Here is a 20,774-nt window from a genome sequence, read left to right as displayed (position 1 = left end):
CAATGTTATGGTGTTTCCGCTATTTGGGTAATAATTCTGTACTACCACCAGAGTGCGCTATTTTAAATTCCAGCTTAATCCACTAGGGAATAGCTGTTTCAAAACTGACTCGTTTTTAACAAGGAGAAACTTAGTTTCCTCAAAAATATCTTTAAAATAGGAATTTACACTATGGTTAAACAACACAGCACATAACCGCCAAAACACATTTGCAAAGAAGAATATTCACAAAACCGCCAATACACATTTACCAGCAGAAGTACTTCCAATAGTTCTAACTCTAACAAGAAGTATGATGTTCTTTAGAAGATGGAATGCCTAGCCTCAGTGTGTTAAAGCAAACAGAGTACTTCAATTAGCATTTCATGAAATGGTGACTGCCGTGTGGCTCACCGTGAACATGAGGTCAAGACAAGATGGCAACTGGTTTTCCAACCTTTGACCTGAAGAACAAAGGGATTTGAGAAAACACCTGGAGTTGAAATTGGTGAGGTGATATTTTGTCTAGTAAATTCAACACACAACACTGTAGTTTAAAATAACATTTCTATTTAGTTTACAATGATAAATGGGCCTCATACCCTTACGTCATAGCCCTCTACCCATGTACGTAAATGTTTTGACTTTAAGAGCCAGTATGGTCATCTCTTCTGTTTAAACACGCTATTTATGGGACAAATAGGACGCTATCCAAACACAATCAGAAGAATATCGTCTATCTAACGCACGAATGTCGCACTTCCTGCCGTAATCCACAACGCAATGTCTTGAAAAACAGAAATAGAGTAACCACTGAAAGCTTCAAACTCCTCAGGCCTTTTCCTTGAAAAAGGACTTTTTTAAAACAGCCTCACACTGTTGTTACACAAAACACTCACTCCAATAACCTTAGCTTCAAACTTTGGCTGTGTCTTTGCCTCAAGCAGTCCCGACTGCTTAATGGCCTAAAACCATTCACGTAAAACGTAAAACGCAACAAAAGACACATATAGTGATTGGCCTCTAGCCGACATGTAATAACAGACAAACGAATAGCATGCAGGATTAAATAGAAAAAAAGAAATTGAACTCACCCTGCCTGTAACAAAGCAACGCCACGTGGTATGATACCAATGTTTATCAATTTAGGCTTGTTTTAACTTAAATTGCACAGCTATTTTCAGGATCCGCTGGCCGCCGTCAAACACACAGAACTAACATTGTCCTACATTAACTATTGAAGAATTCGATATAACAGGTTTCTCCTTACCTAGTTGATTTGAGCTCTCTGTGTGTTGAACGGATGCCAGCGGGTCCAGCAAGCAGCCTGCTGTAGTCTCTCCCGGTTTTGCGAGATCCCGGCTAGCTCGCCAATTGTTAAATATGTTCTTTATTCTCGCGTCCAGGAGAGAAGCTTTAAAATGAGACTAAATGGAGTCTCTGAAAAGATTCAAATGGGATACTTTAATTAAAAAAGGCGCGGTAGTGTTACAGACAGAATATTGTTCCGGCAGAAAACAGCTGTGATCTGGCTCTCCTGAGCAAGAAGAGAAGAGACCGGATCTCTCCTCCGGCGCTGTTATATATCCTCTGCTGGCTCCTCCCCGCCAGCCGGATCACCTCGTCTCCAATGTCCGTTATTGCATTTAAACAGAGGATAGGTTCTTTTCACATTCAATATATGCTTAACACGCCGTTTCTCCTCATATTCTCTTTCATCACTTTTCATTTAACACATTCTAAACGCTGTAATCAATACTCTAAACCAGTGGTACTCAACCTTGTCCTAATCAGGAGCCACATTGACGAAATAATATTTTTGCAAGAGCCACAATCCAAAAGCGCTCCTTTCCTCCCTGAAACCTTTATGCATTTGAGAATATGGATAATAGTAATATGTTACTTAAGAATGAAAAGCATAATGTACAGTGCAATAACTGTGATTTCTTATTTTCACTGCAACCACAAAACACACAAAACAACAGATAACAGACAGCATGTTTACTGATAATCACAGTCCATATAACAGCAGATTATACACAGCAGGGGTTGTCAGAAGAGTAATGTTGACCTTACTTCACACTCAATGTGATTTCTGACACTCCTTCTGCCGCACAAGTGATTTGAAGTCGGGCTCTGCGCTGGAAACGGCGATCCGGAGGGCCTCTGTTGTGTGCTGCAGACTCAATCTGTTTCGGTTGCGACATTTTATTTTTGTGAGCGCAGAGAATGCTGCTTCACACCGGTATGTGGACGGAAACATTGAGATGATGCGTCTTGCCAGTCTGGAGATATTTGGTAGATGCCCCACCAGTTTCCAAAAGTCCACGACATCTGTAATCCGAAATTGACGCTGAAGTTCATCTGAGCTCTTTAACTCCACGAACTCCATTTGAAGCTGCACAAGTCCGAGCTGGTCGCTTATTTGCTTCATTTCATTGACTTCAATCAGGAATGGGTTTTTCACAAGTAGAAAAATATTGCTATGGTCCTTGAAGTCGTGGAATCTGGATGTGTAGTTTTGCTTGAGCTCAGTTAGCACCTCACAGAATTGAGATTGACAGGTCAGGAGAGCGTCTGCATGCCTCGCCATCACTTTCTGCACGGTGGGGAAGAAACGGTAATCAGAACCACGGACACTTTGGTCGAGTACATCCAGTTTGTCAGAAAATACTTTGACAGCCGTGTAGAGCTCATACACGGTCTTGTTTCTTCCCTGCATCTTGAGATTAAGTTCGTTCAAGTGCTGCGTAATGTCACACAGGAACGCAACAGACAGCACCCACTCTTTATCATCCAAAAAGGAAAATCGGGAAGTCTCCCCTTGGCCGACAATGAAGGCTTTCAGGGGTTCAATCAAGTCCATTAAATGTGCAAGCATACGTCCTTTAGACAGCCATCTGATCTCGGTGTGTAACACCAAATCTCCATAGTGAGTGTCAAACTCCTCACACAGCAGTTTAAAATTTAAGTGGTTTCTTGCACGGGCCCTGATATAATTAACCACTTCGATTACATTTGCCATCACTTCATTCAGACATTTGAACTTAGCAAACAAGGCTTGTTGATGCACAATACAATGGTATGAGAAAATACCCTCAGCAGCAACCCCGCCGTTTTTAAGCGTCTCTTTCAGCAAGGCCACGGCTCCGTTCCTCAAGCATCGCCGGTGCGCCATCTGTCGTGAATGCTGTGATTTTTTCTGGGCCAATGTTAAACTTCTGTAATGTTTCCAGCACAGCGTTTTTTATTTCAATGCCCGTTGTTCCATTTTTCAGTGAAACCATGTCAAGCAGTTCCTCTGTAATGTCAAGCTTACTGTTGACCGCCCGGATAAAGATTAGTAATTGTGGCGTGTCATTGACATCCAAGCTTTCGTCCATTGCAAGGCTGACAAACTCAGCGGATGACAGTTTGTCCTTAAGAGTATGTGCAATGTTCTCTGAAATGTCTGATGCCCTCCTAGCTACAGTAGAATCCGACAGTTGCATTTTTTTGGCCTCTCGTTCCAGGTCTTTTTTCTCAGGAAACAACGTTGAACAAGCCAGCAGTATGCAGTCCTTCACCATTTCTCCATCAGTATATGGCTTCATCTTTTTCATCAGTTCATGTGTGATTTTGTAGGATGCCTCTGTCGCTCTTTCACTCGTATTAGTGTGGAAAAAGTTTTTTTGAGCAGTTCGGTTCTGTTTGAGTCTAGCCAGCTTTTCCGCCCTCAGCTCTCCACCTTTCGGAAAGTCGGTACTAAACTTCGGGTGTTTTGTGTCGTGATGGCGCTGCAAATTGGACCTTTTAAATTGTGAAATGATGTTGTCACAAAGCAGGCAGGTGCATTTTCCCGAACCGGTGGAGACGAAGAAAAACTCCAGTTCCCAGTCCTCTTTAAATGTTCGATATTCCTCTTCATATTTCCGTTTAGTCGTAGCCATTTTTGCATAGTGCTGTATAGTTTTCCCAGTGTGACGTAGCAATTATCTCGCGCGAAACAATCAGAGCGCGAAACCTGACATAATATTTGATTGGCTATTCAGAGGGGGAGGGGCGACGACTGATGTGTGACTTGTGAGTGATAATGAAATGTTGATGAATTCTTCTGACTTTGTTTTTCGTTTTTCAAAGATTTTTTTTTTATTTTTTATTTTTTAAGTGGGACTTAAAAGAGCCGCAGTTAGTCTTAAAAGAGCCGCATGCGGCTCGCGAGCCGCGGGTTGAGTATCGCTGCTCTAAACAATACTTCTCGGCTCGTTTGGTTTCCGGTCATTCCGGATGTTGTCACATGCTACTCTCGTCTGTAAACAATAATGTATTCAAATAAACTGTACTTTCATTTAATATTCAACATGGTAGTACCTCGACATCTATAGTTGTAGTGTTAAATCCGTAGGTTTCGGTTTGCACCACTCCATATCATTTCGCTACTCAATTCACCTCTTTAGGAAATCGTATATTAGCCACATGCTAAATGCTAACCGTAGATGAAGGATTTTCAGAATAAAAGCTTAACTGCTTGTGCACAAGAATTTCTGGTTTTTCAGTATAAAAGAGCGTTTAAACTGACGGTATGTTTAAGCTACATTATACCATCAAAACATTGATTTTAATTTCTAACACTACCCCCTCAAATGGAAATATGTGTTTACATAAATGGTGACCGAACCGTTTGAGACCCACTGAGATAACTTAAACTAAGTTAACTATCTAAAGACTCAGAGAGTAATTTACCTCACCAGAGCTGTAGTTATCAGCCTCTCAGTCTGACAGCAAAGGACTCTCCCTCCACCTTGTTGTTGAAACAGCTCCTTATATCCGTTAGCGCAGCTAGCTAGCACCAGATGCTAACAACAATACACGTAACCGGTGCGCGCGCTTTCTCGCTCGCTCGCGCCACACATACACCAACACACACCCTCCCGAGCTTGAATGACACACAGAGACCAATCGAGGGCATTAGTATGATCTGTATGAAAGTGGCAATGTCGGCAGGCCACGTCATGTAGACAGCCAGTCACCCTCTGTGAGGCAGAGTCAGACCCACATTTGCGCTGCGTTGCGTTCACAATATATACGTATATTGCCGGCGGCTGAGTACCGGCATTTTACTGAGTACCGGCACCTTGCCGGTGCTCAGTAAGAAGTGCCGGTACCACATGGGTAAAAATCAGAAGTGCCGGTACTGCGTACCGGTGAGTACCGGCCCAATTCAAGCACTGCTTACGACTAAATACTTACTCTTAACACTAAATACTTGAACGTATTACTCAAAACTTAAACTAAACACTAAATACTTATACTTACTACTAAATACTTACTCTTAACACTAAATCCTTATACTTAATACTAAATACTTACTCTTAACACTAAATACTTATACTTACTACTAAATACTTACTCTTAACACTAAATACTTGAACGTATTACTCAAAACTTAAACTAAACACTTCCTCTTAACGCTTTATACTTATTACTAAATACTTAAAACTAAAGACTTAACACTTAATACTTATGCTTGGCACTAAAAACTTATCTCTACACTTAATAAACTTAAACTTAACTGCCATACTTAAAACTTAAAACTACTCAAATGAAACTTAAAACAACTAAACTAAACTTAAAGCACAGTATTATTTAGATATGTCAGCTTATGAGAGTGTGTCTTAGTGCTTTGCCCTTTTTGCTGGTGGATATTCGGGCTCTGGTTCACCAGAAACATCCACGTTGTAGAGCGGAGGCTGGACTCCAGCACCGAAGGACACGTCCACATGGACCAGACCGTCTTCATCCACTGTCTCTGTGAACATCAGACGGTCCAGTCGCTCCCACAGCTTCTGCTTGATACGACGACCCAGACCCAAACTATATGGACGCAGGAGACCGTTCGGGAACCTGAGAGGAGAAACACAAAATAAATCTTTATGATGAAGGAAAATAGAGAGATAGATTTCTAAGAGAGTGGAAACTCTGTGAATGAACTGACTCATTTGGGACACAACATACCTCAGCATGTTATCCACAACTTTATGGTAGATGAGCTGGTACTCCTCGACTGAGCGGTTGTGGATCCTGATAGGGTCTTCGAGGTGCAGGGGAGCAGTGGAGGTCTGGGGGCCGGGGGCCACATTAGAGACAGGCGGCAGGGCAGCAGGTTTAGGAGGTCTGCTTCCTTTTCTGGGGAAGGTCTGCAGAAGCAGCAGGGCGCCGGCGCTTTGTATGTGGCACCTGGAGAAGGTCAGCAAAACACGAGAGGATGTCAGACTCTAGTAAACTTCTTACTTAACAACATATTTTATCATTTTACAAGAGGAAACATCTACATCAGATGCACTGCAGAGGATTACTTGAAATGTGAGTATTTTGGGCATTAGTCCTGTACAATGGACCTTGTCTAGTCTCAAACAATTTAGTATTGACAATATACTCCACTATGTGTTTGCCTTTTAGTAAACCTGTCAAAGATTAACTTGCCAAAGATGGATGTGGTTGTTAGATAAAAAACATAAATGAAGGAACATGAAACATATAATCAAAGTCTGAAAACCTCCTCAAGACAAGACGGGTCCGGTAACAAAACAAGACCCACCTTTAGGCCCTCATGTCAGTTAATATTGTGCTTTAGTGAAGCATATGTCTGTTTATTGTTTGAAGATATAATATTGCACATGTATATGATGGAAATAATGCTAAATTAAAGCGAGTGACTTTAATTAGATTGATTCAAAGTTACAATATGAATGTATTTCAGCTTGAAGCTGGGTGATATAACCTAAAATGTTAATATAGATGATTTGTATTAGATACATTTATTTGTTAATATTGTCATATAGCCTAGTTTTGATGAATGCATGTGTATTTTTGGTAGTTTTTAATGCAAATATGTATTAATTGAGTCATCACAGTAGCATAGCCTACTTGACCTTAATCTGATTGTTACAGTGTTTAATGGTAGGCCCACTTATAGTTACAGGAGACTAAATGGTTTGATAAACATCAATAAACTGTGAGGTTTCTGAAAATGTCGACGGCATAGCACATTGGAAACAACGGGGACTTTCAACGTTATGAAATCTTACATTTTCCATAATTAAAGTTTGTTTTCTCGCTGTAATAACTCTCAGGGGGTCTCTGACTCTTGTCGGGATGTAAAAATACTTGAGAAGAAGCGATAATTTGGCAGAATCGTTGAGTGAAAGCGGAAAAAATATGTTCGTGGCCGTCTTCAGGTAGTTTTCAGGTTGTTATGGTTTAAATATTGATCCGATATTGACGCTAGTCCTGCGTCAAACCATAGCAACCATGGAATCCTCTGCGTCCATTTTGTGCACGCAGTCACGTTTCACCTCTTAACATAAATATAAATCTGTAGATATATAACTGGTATTAAACTGGAAATGTATAGCACGCAGCTTTCAGTTTGCTAGCTTAGAGATCAATCACAATGTGCAGCAGAGACAAATATCAATACATGGTTTATCGTTATCTTTAACCTAAAGACAAACCTCTATGGAAAGAAATTATGAGAGCACTTGTTACTGAACTATTAGTGGTAGGCCTACGTACCTGTTGATGTTGTTGTTGGTCTGATCATTACTCAAATACAGCAAGTTGAGTCTATGAAACATCTAACACTGATCTAAAATGTAAAGTAGCAATCAGCCTGAGATGAAGTCCATGTCTTCATGTGAATGTACAGATCTGAATGCTGTTATGTACCGAGACACAGGACGTAGGACCCAAAAGCAGGACTCGAAGACAGTTGTCCAAAAATAGAATGTTCTTTAATAACAAAACTTAAATCGTACTTTCAAAAAACAGAAAGTAGTTAAATAGCCAAAGCTAAGTTTTACAGCAACACAAACACTCACTTGGCAAAAGGTGTAAATCTCAAGGAAGGCTACTAGGTATCAGGAGTAAAAAAGGCCCAGGTTCTCACGACATGAAACATAACGAACTGACAAAGGAACAGAGAAACACCAGGGCTATATATAGGTGAGGGGGATGGGCACAGGTGAAACCAATCAGGGCAGGGCCAAGCAGGGCGGGAGACACACAAAGGCAGGAAATGTGGGATCTGGAATGAGAGGAAAGATTACTTTCAAAATAAAAACAGGAAGTGACAAGATCAAAACACAAAACTAGAGGAAAAACATAACTAAACCTAACATATCTGTCGAGTCACAATTACACATTACCCCCCCCCCCTCTAGGGACGTCTCCTGACGGCCCAGGCAGATTAGGATGTTGCCTGTAGAAATCCCTGATCAACTCCTGATCCACAACGTAGCGAGAAGGAATCCACATCCTATCCTCGGCTCCATAGCCTTTCCAGTCAACGAGGAACTGCCTGCCACGTCCCCTTCTTCGGACTGCCAGCAGTGTCTTGACCGTATAAACAAGGCCACTAATTTTCTTGAAGCGACATGGAGGGGTAGATCTTTCGTGGACAACCAAACCTTCTGCGGGCTGGTACACTGGAGCTGGCCGGCGGTGTCGGTCAGCCCCCCTTTTCATTGAAGAAGAACTCCTTTGAAGGGTTCGACGGGCAGCCGCCCAGATGCGGTGGCAACGTCTGACCAGGGCATGTGCAGAAGGGACCAAGACCTCCTTTTCAGTCTCAGCAAACACGGGTGGTTGGTAGCCAAAGACGCACTGGAAGGGAGTCAGACCTGTGGCAGAGGTAGGAAGAGAATTGTGGGCGTATTCCACCCAGATTAGATGCTTGCTCCACGATGAGGGATTCTGAGCCACCAAGCACCTCAGACATGTCTCCAACACTTGATTTAATCTCTCCGTTTGTCCGTTGGACTGGGGGTGATACCCAGAGGAGAGGCTAGCGGTGGCTCCAATAAGACTGCAGAACTCTTTCCAGAACTTGGAAACAAACTGTGGGCCCCGGTCTGACACAATATCCCTGGGAAATCCATGTATTCGGAACACATTGATCATCATAATTTCTGCCGTTTCTTTGGCCGAGGATAGCTTGGTCAATGGAATAAAATGAGTCATTTTAGAAAAAAGATCTACCACTGTTAGCACAGTGTTATTACCTTGAGACACCGGGAGTCCAGTAACAAAGTCCATGGATATGTCAGACCAGGACCGTTGAGGAATGGGCAACGGCTGCAGCAACCCAGCCTGAGACCTGGAAGAAGTTTTGCTGCGAGCACAAACAGAAGAGGCATTCACATATTCACCAACATCTTTAGCCATGGACGGCCACCAGAAACACTGCTTAAGTGCGAACATGGTTCCTCTAACCCCAGGATGACAAGTGAGCAAGGACGTGTGAGCCCAGTGAATGATGTTGGAGCGTAAGGGCACTGTAACAAACAGCCTATTAGGCGGACACTCACTAGGTGCTGGGCTCTCAACATTTGCTTGCTGCACCTCTTTTTCTATCTGGCAAGTTACCGCTCCTACCACACAGTTCAGTGGTAGGATGGGTTCTGGTTCCTTGGCAGCAGGCTCAGGGTCAAACAGACGGGACAAGGCATCTGGCTTGGTGTTCTGGGAGCCAGGTCTAAATGACAAGGTAAAATCAAAACGACTGAAAAAAGTGTCAATCTAGCCTGACGTGAATTCAGTCTCTTAGCCTTTTTTATGTATTCGAGGTTCTTATGGTCCGTCCATACCAGGAAAGGCTGAACGGCCCCCTCTAGCCAATGTCTCCACTCCTCCAAGGCTTGTTTCACTGCCAGTAGTTCACGATTGCCCACATCGTAGTTCCTTTCCGCTGGGGATCCTGCCAGCTCCATGTCCAGTCCCGCTGGGGGTCCCGCCGACAACTCTTCTGCCGGGGGTCCTGCCAACCCCTTGTCCTGTTCCGTTGGAGGCCCCGCCATCACCTGTCTCGCCGGGTGTCCTGCCAACTCCTGGTCCTCTTCCGTGGGGGATCCTGCCGAAGCCTATCCCACCGGCTCCGGTTCCTGTTCGGCCGACACCGGGTCCTGCCCGGCCTCCGGAGCTGTCTGGTCTTCGCCCTCGAGCCCGGCCCCCTGAGTGCCGTGGTCTTCGCCCTTGGGCCCGGCCCCCTGACTCTTCCTGCCACTGCCTTCGTCCTCATGCTCGGCCCCCTGAGTTCGCCCGCTGTGGCCTTCGCCCCTCCATGGACTCTGCCTTGCCCCCGGGCCGTCCGCCCGAGACCCCCTCCATGGTCTCTGCCTTGCCCCGAGGCCGTCCGCCCGAGATCCCTTCCGGGTCCTCCGCTGTGCTCCTGGGTTGTCAGCCAAAACCCGTCCTCCTGACCCCCTCCACCCACCCTGCTGGACGTTGTTTTTTTGTGTTTTTTTGGACTGTTTTGGTGTTTTTGGACGTCTGGGATCCATCCCTTGAGGGGGGGTAATGTCACGTTTGTCTGTGACTGTGTTCACCGGGGAGTGTTTTGATTGTCCGTGTGCCATATCCTTGAAATAAAGGTATTTTCAGTTTTTTCTGCATTTGGGCCCTGCCTGCTTCACTCACCGTAACAAATGCTTCCAGTGTCTAAAACGTGTTTAACTCTACTATAAATATATAAATGCTTACATGCTGTGATTTCATTGCAATCATTATATAAAATATAAACTAGATTTTGTTTATATTTTGTGAACCATACTGTGGCAACTGAACACAAGATGGACCTGTGTTTTGTTAAGTAGAACATTAAAGAAAGAGTTTGTCTCTTTAATGATTGTTTTTTTTGACAAAAGTTTCAAGTGAAGATTTACACTAATTTAATCTCTGTACATTGTCTTTTTTTATATCACAGAGCAGGGCTCTTCCTGGGTATTTGGCCTTCCTGAAGTGGGACAGGAGACAACAAGAACAACACAACCAGTGTGTTCCACACATAGTTTCCACAGCGGTCAACATCTAGCACCCCATTATATACACGTGACTGCTTTGATATTGAATTCAATGAAAACACCTCTATTAAATAATCCTGTGTTCTGTGACATACTTTACCCTCAGTGATGTGTTAAAGCAGAACTACTTCCAAACAATCTTGTCACCAGGAATCTGTTTCAACCGAAAGTATTTGTAACAACAAACAAATGTAGTTCCTTCTCCATGACACAAACAGAAACAATAAAACGTTTGTCCAGAGGGTGGCGCCAGAGGATAGGCTGAGTTACTACAAAGATCAAATGGTTTATCCTGTGTAGGAGCTATATACCAAATTTCACTGTAGTCAGTTTGCAAACATTTCAGAAATTAAATGATTATCAATCTTGTAGTTCACATTTAAAAAACGTATTTAAAATGTGATGTCAACTTGTGAGTGTGGTACCCCTGGTGCCATACTGCTGATTTATTAACTATTACTTCCATTGACAGTCGATTCAAAATGATGTGCTGGTTATAGCAAGGGATTATATTCTTGACATTTTGTTTTAATCTTCCTTCAAGATAAAACCAGTATAAGTAAATAATGACATAAAGACAATGATCATTTTTAAAGAGCATACATTTATTTTTTCAAAGGTAACTCCTGTAAAAGGTAATTATACAAACATCTAAAATGAAGAATGAATGCAAATCAAGGATCTGGCTCTTTCCAGAGAAACTTAAGAAACAATACCTGGCTTGATCAAAACAGCTGCCGCTGAATGGCACTTTATTACCGTCTTTAATACTATTAATAGTAGGTAAAAATGTACAAAAGTCTTAAAGAAATAAAAACAGAATAGAGCATGAGAAACAGACTTACATTTCAACACTGCCAGACTGAAAGGTTGTGCCACAAGCAAACTGACCCCCTATTCCATAATTCTTAAAAATTGGCAAATGAAAATCAACACAAAATCCTGGTTCCCTAGTTAGGGATTACTTTTTTAAATCCATCCATCCTGAGTGGGGGCATGGAACAAATTCCAAGCCAATCTATTCAATAATTGTCAAAAATTGTCAACCTCATAGTGACAGAGGAAGGGGATCTACCCATCCTCTGGGCCCAGGAGTTCAAAACTTTTAATCCCTATCTGATCAGATCAGATTTGGATTTTAGGGAGTTCAAAACCAAAAAACAGGATTAGGATCACTTTCATATCCGATCAGATCAGGAAATCCAATCCAAGCTTTAATCTGGATCAAATCTTCAAAATGGGTAGTTCAAACCGACAACACGGGATTGGGATCAGTTTGATCCCAAAAAACTGGATTATCCTTATCCCACAAAAGGGGTGGATTTCCAGTGGATTACCAGAGCAAAATGTACTTTACAATTTATTTTAAAATATGTTTCAATTTAAATAAGATGGCAAAGTTTGTTAACTGAAATAATACAACATTTTTAGCCTTCTTGGGAAATACATTTTATTTTTTCCATTTTTGCTCACGTTTGTGGTGGCCTATTTTGTTTTCAACCAAATGTTGATGACATCAATGTTTATGCTCATAAAAGTATCACAGCAAAGATTGTCAATCACAAATGTAATTTAGATTAAAGTAAAAATATCTTCAACAAAAAAAAAGTACATCATCTGTCATCACCTTTTAAATAAAAAAATATAATTAAACATTATAGATCTCTCTGCAATGTGGTCTCTTGTCTTCCTTGCATTATTTTTCATGTCCACTAGATGGCGATCGGTAGGATTAAAGCACTGATATTCAGGATATAGTCATCTTGAAAAATCGTAATCTGGATCAGGCTGATCCTATCCTGAAATGCTTTGAACTCCAGGGACAACATCTGGCCGACTTGTCTGATCCTGGATCACAAAAAATGGGATTTCAAAATCGGATCGGATCTGATTGAGATTAAAAGTTTTGAACTCCTGGGCCCTGGGGTTCAGCACTGTCCATCAAATAGTTGAGCCAAACTCTTGGCAGGCTAAACAATTATTTATATTGAACCTGCACATGTACATTGGAGTTGTAACTAGGTGCATCCAGAGAAAAAAAATACCAACTTCTTTGATTATTGATGTATCCTTTAAGTAATTATCCATGGAAAAAATGCCAGAAAATGCACTTTTTAGATCTTGGCTTTTCTCTGTTAAATATTATATTAAAATCAACATCTTTGGGTTTGGACTCAACAAAACATTGAATCACTTGGACTTTGAGAAACGGAATTGTTCCTTTTTTATTATTTTTGGACAATTTATTGAACAAACAGTTTATCGTAAAAGTAATCTGCAGATTAATAATTAAAATAATAATTAGTTGCAGCCCTAATATAAACACTTAAATACTGTGTTCAAGTGTGTACACTACACTTTCTTTCCCCAAACCATCTCCATCTTCGCCACATGGGCCTTGGATGATTTGGAGAAGGTGCTTTTAACCACGTTGAGAGGAGCAGATTTACCGCTGAGGTAGACCTTATTGAGACACGAAGGAACCCAGGACTCCTCTTCCTCCTTCTTCTCTACAGCTTCCACTCCTTTCTTCTTGTTCAGGGTACATGAATGGGCAAAAATGTATCCCGTCATAAAGGCGTCGAACCCGGCACGGTGCGATCCTGAGTCAGTGTTCTTCTTCTGCTCAGTCTTGGACGATTTCTCGCTTAATTTTTCACTTCCTCCATCTTTTGTTCTGCTTTCTTCACCACCATTTGTGTTGGTTTTTGCGTTGTCATCAGTAGTGGGTGTTATTTCAAGTGTGTTGTCTTGGCTAGTGGGTGTTATTTCAAGTGTGTTGTCTTGGCTCACTCCGTTCCCCTCGATGTCTTTTTTCTCTTGTTTATTCTGTTGGGTGTCCATTAGAGACCCTTTTTCTGAGGAAGACTCGGCCCCTTGCTTCTCATCTGGCGCTTCTTGCAGATCCACGTCCATGTGGGGGATTTTGTGTTGAGGGGCACCGTCTTCTGCTGCCTCGCCTTTACCTTTCCTCTTTTCTTTACGTCTCTTCCTCTTAGTGCTCTTCTTCCCCAGGTCTTTCTCGTCCTGGAGGATGATCAGGTCAGTGTCGTGGGATAATAGACACTCGCTGCCATTTGGACACCAGCCAAATGCCTATAGGAAAAACATAGAGACAAGGATGTTAATAGTAAATACTGACTATTTGGCTTGTTTGTCTATTTCCCTTTCACTTGAACATAAAGAACAATATAAAGATTTCTTAAAGAAAGGGAAAACTCACGGAGAAGCGCTGGCAAACGTCAGTCTGTCCCTCAACAGAGCCCACAGCTGGACACACTCTGTAGTCCACGTAGCTGGACATCTGACCGGCGTACTGACAGAACTCTAGCTGAACGTGAGGCTCAGTTCCTCCAGGGGTGCCCCTGCGACTGCTATCCAGCTTACTGGAGGGAAGAGGAGGCAATGAGGTAACTCTGAGTGTTTTTCATTTCTATTACAGTTAAATCTGAACTGCACCTTATTATTTACTGTACAGTACATTACACAAATACACACCATTTCTTATAGGCATACTCCAGATATGAGGCAGTGAGTCGGAGCTCGAACTCAGCGACATATTTGGTGTCGTAGATGCCGGCAGGAAACATCTCAGACAGGTCGGCTGTGAAGGTGTTCAAGCGGTCGGGCAGATGTGCATAAAAACTCTGGGGGAGAGAGACATTGTTGCAATGCAATATATTTCATATAAAATTAAGCAGCAAATGATGGAGAAGCTGGAACCAGAGAATCCTTGGCATTTTAGCTTAATTAGATTACATCAAAATTGAATATCAAGCGTTTCAGGCTATCCTCCAATCATAATCGACTTTGCAGCTCGAATACCAAAATGGAAATAGCAACTTAAGATAAGGTTATTTTTCCCTCATTGAAAAAGCCATTGAATTATGTATTTGCTTTCTGCAAAAAAAATAAGTACAATTATTATGAGAAAGAGGAAAAGAACAAAAGTGAACAGCCAACATCATAAGTTGATGTTACCTGGTAAAGGAAGGCCATGTCGATGAGGCCGTTGTGGAGCACCAGGGGCTTCTTGGCACGCAGCAGTTCAGTGAATAACGCTCGGATGTGGACCCCCCGATCATCTGATTCTGCCTAACAAGTTAGAGAGAGAAATGACAGATAGAAATGTAAAACATCAAAGGAATATGGTTTATCTTTTGCAGTGTCATGTTCTATGTTAAATTGTATATATACAGTATACATCTATGTTTTATGTCTACTTACATGGGGCCCTATAGGATTCCCTGTTTTATTAGATACAGTGGGCCCAAAAAGTATTTAGTCAGCCACCAATTGTACAAGTTCTCCCACTTAAAAAGATGAGAGGCCTGTAATGTTCATCCTAGGTACACCTCAACTATGAGAGACAAAATTAGAAAAGAAAATCCAGAAAATCACATTGTCTGATTTTTAAAGACTTTATTTGCAAATTATGGTGGAAAATAAGTATTTGGTCAATAACAAAAGTTCATCTCAATACTTTGTTATATACCCTTTGTTGGCAATGACAGAGGTCAAATGTTTTCTGTAAGTCTTCACAAGGTTTTCACACACTGTTGCTGGTATTTTGGCCCATTCCTCCATGCAGATCTCCTCTAGAGCAGTGATGTTTTGGGGCTGTCGCTGGGCAACACGGACTTTCAACTCCCTCCAAAGATTTTCTATGGGGTTGAGATCTGGAGACTGGCTAGGCTACTCCAGGACCTTGAAATGCTTCTTACGAAGCCACTCCTTCGTTGCCCGGGCGGTGTGTTTGGGATCATTGTCATGCTGAAAGACCCAGCCACGTTTAATCTTCAAAGCCCTTGCTGATGGAAGGAGGTTGTCACTCAAAATCTCACGATACATGGCCCCATTCATTCTTTCCTTTACACGGATCAGTCGTCCTGGTCCCTTTGCAGAAAAACAGCCCCAAAGCATGATGTTTCCACCCCCATGTTTCACAGTAGGTATGGTGTTCTTTGGATGCAACTCAGCATTCTTTCTTCTCCAAACACGTCTAGTTGAGGTTTTTACCAAAAAGTTCTATTTTGGTTTCATCTGACCATATGACATTCTCCCAATCCTCTTCTGGATCATCTAAATGCTCTCTAACAAACTTCAGATGGGCCTGGACATGTACTGGCTTAAGCAGGGGGACACGTCTGGCACTGCAGGATTTGAGTCCCTGGCGGCTTAGGGTGTTACTGATGGTAGCCTTTGTTACTTTGGTCCCAGCTCTCTGCAGGTCTTTGACTAGGTCCCCCCGTGTGGTTCTGGGATTTTTGCTCACCGTTCTTGTGATCATTTTGACCCCACGGGGTGAGATCTTGCGTGGAGCCCAGATCGAGGGAGATTATCAGTGGTCTTGTATGTCTTCCATTTTCTAATAATTGCTCCCACAGTTGATTTCTTCACACCAAGCTGCTTACCTATTGCAGATTCAGTCTTCCCAGCCTGGTGCAGGTCTACAATTTTGTTTCTGGTGTCCTTTGACAGCTCTTTGGTCTTGGCCATAGTGGAGTTTGGAGTGTGACTGTTTGAGGTTGTGGACAGGTGTCTTTTATACTGATAACGAGTTCAAACAGGTGCCATTAATTAGACCCTCCAGAAAAACGCGGGCAAAAATCCTTGATTATGCGGGCTAAAATCCTTGATTATGCGATGAAACATGCGGGGTTTTATGTGATTTTATGCGGTGAAACTGCGGGAAGTTGCGAAATATGCGGAAAGTTGCGAAATATGCTAAATATATTGGGCTGTCTTATTTATTCTCTCTCACACACAACTTGCCACTAACGTTAAACCCCTTTACTATTCAATTAAATACATTCAATGTTTATTTATTGTAAAAGCAATTGGGCTATTTTAATCTCTCTCTCACACACACACACACACACACACACACACACACACACACACACACACACACACACACACACACACACACACACACACACACACACACACACACACACACACACACACACACACACACACACACACACACACACACACACACACACACACACACACACACACACACACACACACACACACACACACACACACACACACACACACTTCTCCGCCTCATTCTGTTTTCATTTACTCGTTCGTTATCTGCAGCTTCAATCTTATAGGCTACTCACCTCGTTTCTTGTAGCCCTCGAAAGGGTTTTGGAGGTTGATGCCTCGTGAACGTGAGTTGTTTGGCTTTCTTGTCCGCAGCAGCAGAAAGCATTTTCGAATGTTTGAATGAATCAAAGCGGGTCGTCACCGTCGATTTTCTCTTATGCTCCAACACACAGTTGCACGGGGTGCAGAATAGTTTCCCCCCACTTTTTGCCCGGTCTTTAGTAGAAATGTTCGTCGGTAAATGAGATGGATTAGATATTTTCATTTTGGTGTTTTCTCTACCGTGTGAGCTCCACACGTTCACTCTATACAGTGTTGTTTACATTCTGTGATGCGCGAGCTGATGACGTCACGTCAAGACGAGTTAACTTTTTTTCTTCTCAACTTTGTGTGGAAAAATGTGGGGATTATGCGGCCTTTTGATAAATATGCGGCCTTTTAGAAATCTGCGCCATTTTGCTGATTATGCGGTAAATTCTGCGATCGCAGAATCGCGTTTTTCTGGAGGGTCTAATTAATACAGTTAACAAGTGGAGGACAGAGGAGGCTCTTAAAGAAGAAGGTACAGGTCTGTGAGAGCCAGAAATCTTGTTTGTTTGTAGGTGACCAAATACTTATTTTCCACCATCATTTGCAAATCAATTCTTTAAAAATCAGACAATGTGATTTTCTGGATTTTTTTCTTCTCATTTTGTCTCTCATAGTTGAGGTATACCTAGGATGAAAATGACAGGCCTCTCTCATCTTTTTAAGTGGGAGAACTTGCACAATTGGAGGCTGACTAAATACTTTTTTGCCCCACTGTAGTTTATTTCCCTCATGATTACTTGGCATGCATGGAGCAGATAACTGTCAATAATTATAGCGATCCCATATTGGTTGAACAAAAGAAAATAATCACAATAAAGATAAACTTTATGGATAAGCACCAATTTAGAAATAATCTATCGATATGACATTATGTGGTGCATCCCTCTGTCTGAAAGTATAGAAGAATATATCATTTCAAAAGGTAACTCCATTGATTTAAATATCCAAGATCAAGACTTCGATATTCTACTGCAGAGTCCTTGCCCTGTCCAGTTTTGCAAACCAGCAATGCTCAGTACTGGAATTGATCAGATTCAAGCTAATGTTCTCCAAATCAAATCCGGATCTTCGACTTGACCCGAGATGAAACACACAGGCTGCTTTAAAGGCCCGTCCACACAACAGCTTCAAAAAAAGCTTGCCGGCGGGCGTGTCTGAAGCTCGACCAACAACCAATCACATGAATCTCCCGCCCCTGACACATAAGCAGCGGTTTGATTGGCTAGAGCTTGTACTGGCATATGATTTGATTGGCTGACGTTTCCACCGAAACCTTCAGAAGCTTCAAAAGTTGAACATTGCTCAACTTTTGCAGCCTGAAACGCCAGGAAAGCTCCGCTCTGCTACCCACAATTCAGTTCGGCGAAAAGCGAGGCAACGTGACGTCACCCCATTCAAAGTGAATGGGCAGACGCGTTGGAAACCGTTTTTGAAGCTGTCGAAGCTGTAGTGTGGACAGGCCGTAAGGTGGTTTATTCTTAACCTGGTTTAAATTGGGTTCTACCATTTGTGATTCACACCTCCAGCTGAGGCAGAGAGTCTTTACTGGCTATTCTTGAAGCCTGCTCTGTCTGTGTGGCTGAGCATACCTCTTAGCAATGAGTGACTTTAACTAAAAACTCAATCTAATCCCAAATGTGTATAAATATATATTTGTACCCATTACACACTACTGCAGGCATTAGATATATCACGTTTTAACTGTTTACTCCACAATAACAGACGTACAATTGAGAAGACAGTGGGCTCAGGACTCTCACCACATCACAGAACAAAATGTAGTATCTTCACCTTATTATTGCCCTTGCAGTAAGGGATTCCATGGGCGTACTGCTTGTTAAAGTCAAAGCCATGCTGAACCAGGAACTGGACTGACTGAGGCTCTATGATGTATTCCTCTGAACACAGCAGGGTGAGGTTATACACCTGGACCAGGTACGTGTCTGCAGCCTGGGAGAAAGAGATACAAAGAAAGAATACAATCAGACATAGCATAAAAGTCTGCAGAGGCTAATTCATTTAACCAAAATCCATACAATACATGTCATCAGAATCAGAATCAGAATACATGTATTAGACCCACAGAAGGGAAATGTACGTAGTTACAGCAGAAAAAGAGCCACCGACAGCTTAATGTGACATATGTCACATATGTTTCATGCATAAAAAAGTATTAAAGTGAAAAAAAAGTTATAATATAATAAAATAAAAAGTTACACAATTTACAAAATACACATCCTGTAACAGTTCTTAGGATTTAGCAGCCAGCTATATATTGCAAAGTTATTAACGGCATATATATATATATATATATATATGCCGTTAATAACTCTGCAATATATAGTTTTATTAAACACTCACCAATATTCTATGTGTGAGAACTTTCTAATTGCCATTCATCTACCAGTTTCTCATGCTCATCGGAAATATGTAATAATCCTTTGATATAAACTAAAGTGTATAAACAAAAGTATATGAACAACAGCGATCTCACCTTATCGTCCAGTTTCTTGTAACAGGCGAATCCCAGAGAGAGGATGGAGCGAGAGCGAGCTGCATGGCAGATGGCTTTATATCTGTCCTCTATAGATCTGAAACATGACAGTGAGGTCAGGGCCAATTCACAGAAAAGCAACACTCAGCAGTAAGACATAGAATCAGCATTGCATATTTTGTATCCATGTTTCTTGCACAACAACCTGTTTATATACACTTTAATGTAGGTATGCATGTACAGTTGAGGAACCTGCTATCTACATTGTTCATACATTACATCATTAAACCATAGTTGTGTATATGTTATGACAATACACCTTTGAATCTTGAATCTTAAATCTTAATGGTGACTGTGTTTGAAAGAAGTGCACAGAGGAAAATTCATGTTTCTACTCACTCGGCCAGCAAGGATTTCCTGTTTCCAAGACCACTCAGCTCCTAAAACAACATGCAGGCAGCAGTTAATACCTTTATTTTGAAATTGGTGAAATCAAGTGACAAATCAAATAGTGACATGGAAAAACAAACAAACAGATTGTATGACAAATCACTTTCAATGAGGCATGTGATGACATATGTTCAGGGTGTACAAACAGAGGTTATATGTGCTAATAAGAGTGTATGGGATGAAGGGGGTATATATAGTATTCATGTCAGAAATAATATATCCCACAACGACTTGATAACAATTTAGCTACTGTCAGCCAATCCCACCTTCTTTTTATAATCTAATCCAGCATAATGTTGGCTTCTCTGTTGCATGGAGACGAATTCATGTTTTTTCATAAATTAAAATGAATTCAACTGAAACCTTTTTTCTGTTTAGATATCAGGTTGATAACATGGACAAACTTACCGTGTCCAGTGCAACGAAGGAAGACGTTTTTATGGCCAATACCATGGCAGGCCAAAGCTCGTTGAAGGTATCATTCTGGACATCAATAACGGGAACAACCATAGAGGAAGCCATGTTTACCCCAAAGTAATTGTACAGAAAGCAAAAACAGCTCCTATTCGTGAACGAAAAGTTTCCTGCAGTCACAGACGGATAACTGGAATATTATCTATCTTAAATTACTACCTTGTCAATATTTCCATTATCAACTGTTCTATGCAGAGCCCTTGATTGTCGTTTGATTATTATATTATCTTTATACATTCGGCATTTGTTTTAGTTCATATATTTGTACTTGTTCTGATAGGCAGCTAACCGCGCTTCCACCGTAAACATTTCAACGTGCTTTTCGGGGT

General features: G+C 41.7%; 1 protein-coding gene across 1 annotated transcript; it reads right to left on the bottom strand.

Annotated features, from left to right (window-relative positions):
* Window positions 1-11,401: 11,401 nt before the first annotated feature.
* Window positions 11,402-20,752, bottom strand: toe1 (target of EGR1, exonuclease). The gene is made up of 8 exons (XM_079649173.1): window positions 20,380-20,752; window positions 19,921-19,961; window positions 19,522-19,618; window positions 18,819-18,977; window positions 14,799-14,912; window positions 14,316-14,464; window positions 14,041-14,203; window positions 11,402-13,913 (listed from the first exon to the last, which is right to left on the bottom strand). Exons 1-8 carry the CDS (start codon window positions 20,491-20,493, stop codon window positions 13,170-13,172), a joined length of 1,581 nt encoding a protein of 526 aa, XP_079505299.1. The 5' UTR covers window positions 20,494-20,752; the 3' UTR covers window positions 11,402-13,169.
* Between the last annotated feature and the right edge of the window lie 22 nt (window positions 20,753-20,774).

This window comes from Notothenia rossii (assembly GCF_949606895.1).
Source record: "Notothenia rossii genome assembly, chromosome: 9".
Classification (NCBI taxonomy): domain Eukaryota; kingdom Metazoa; phylum Chordata; class Actinopteri; order Perciformes; family Nototheniidae; genus Notothenia; species Notothenia rossii.
Note: the sequence above shows the minus strand (reverse complement) of the source record. Positions and strands in the feature narration are given on the sequence as shown.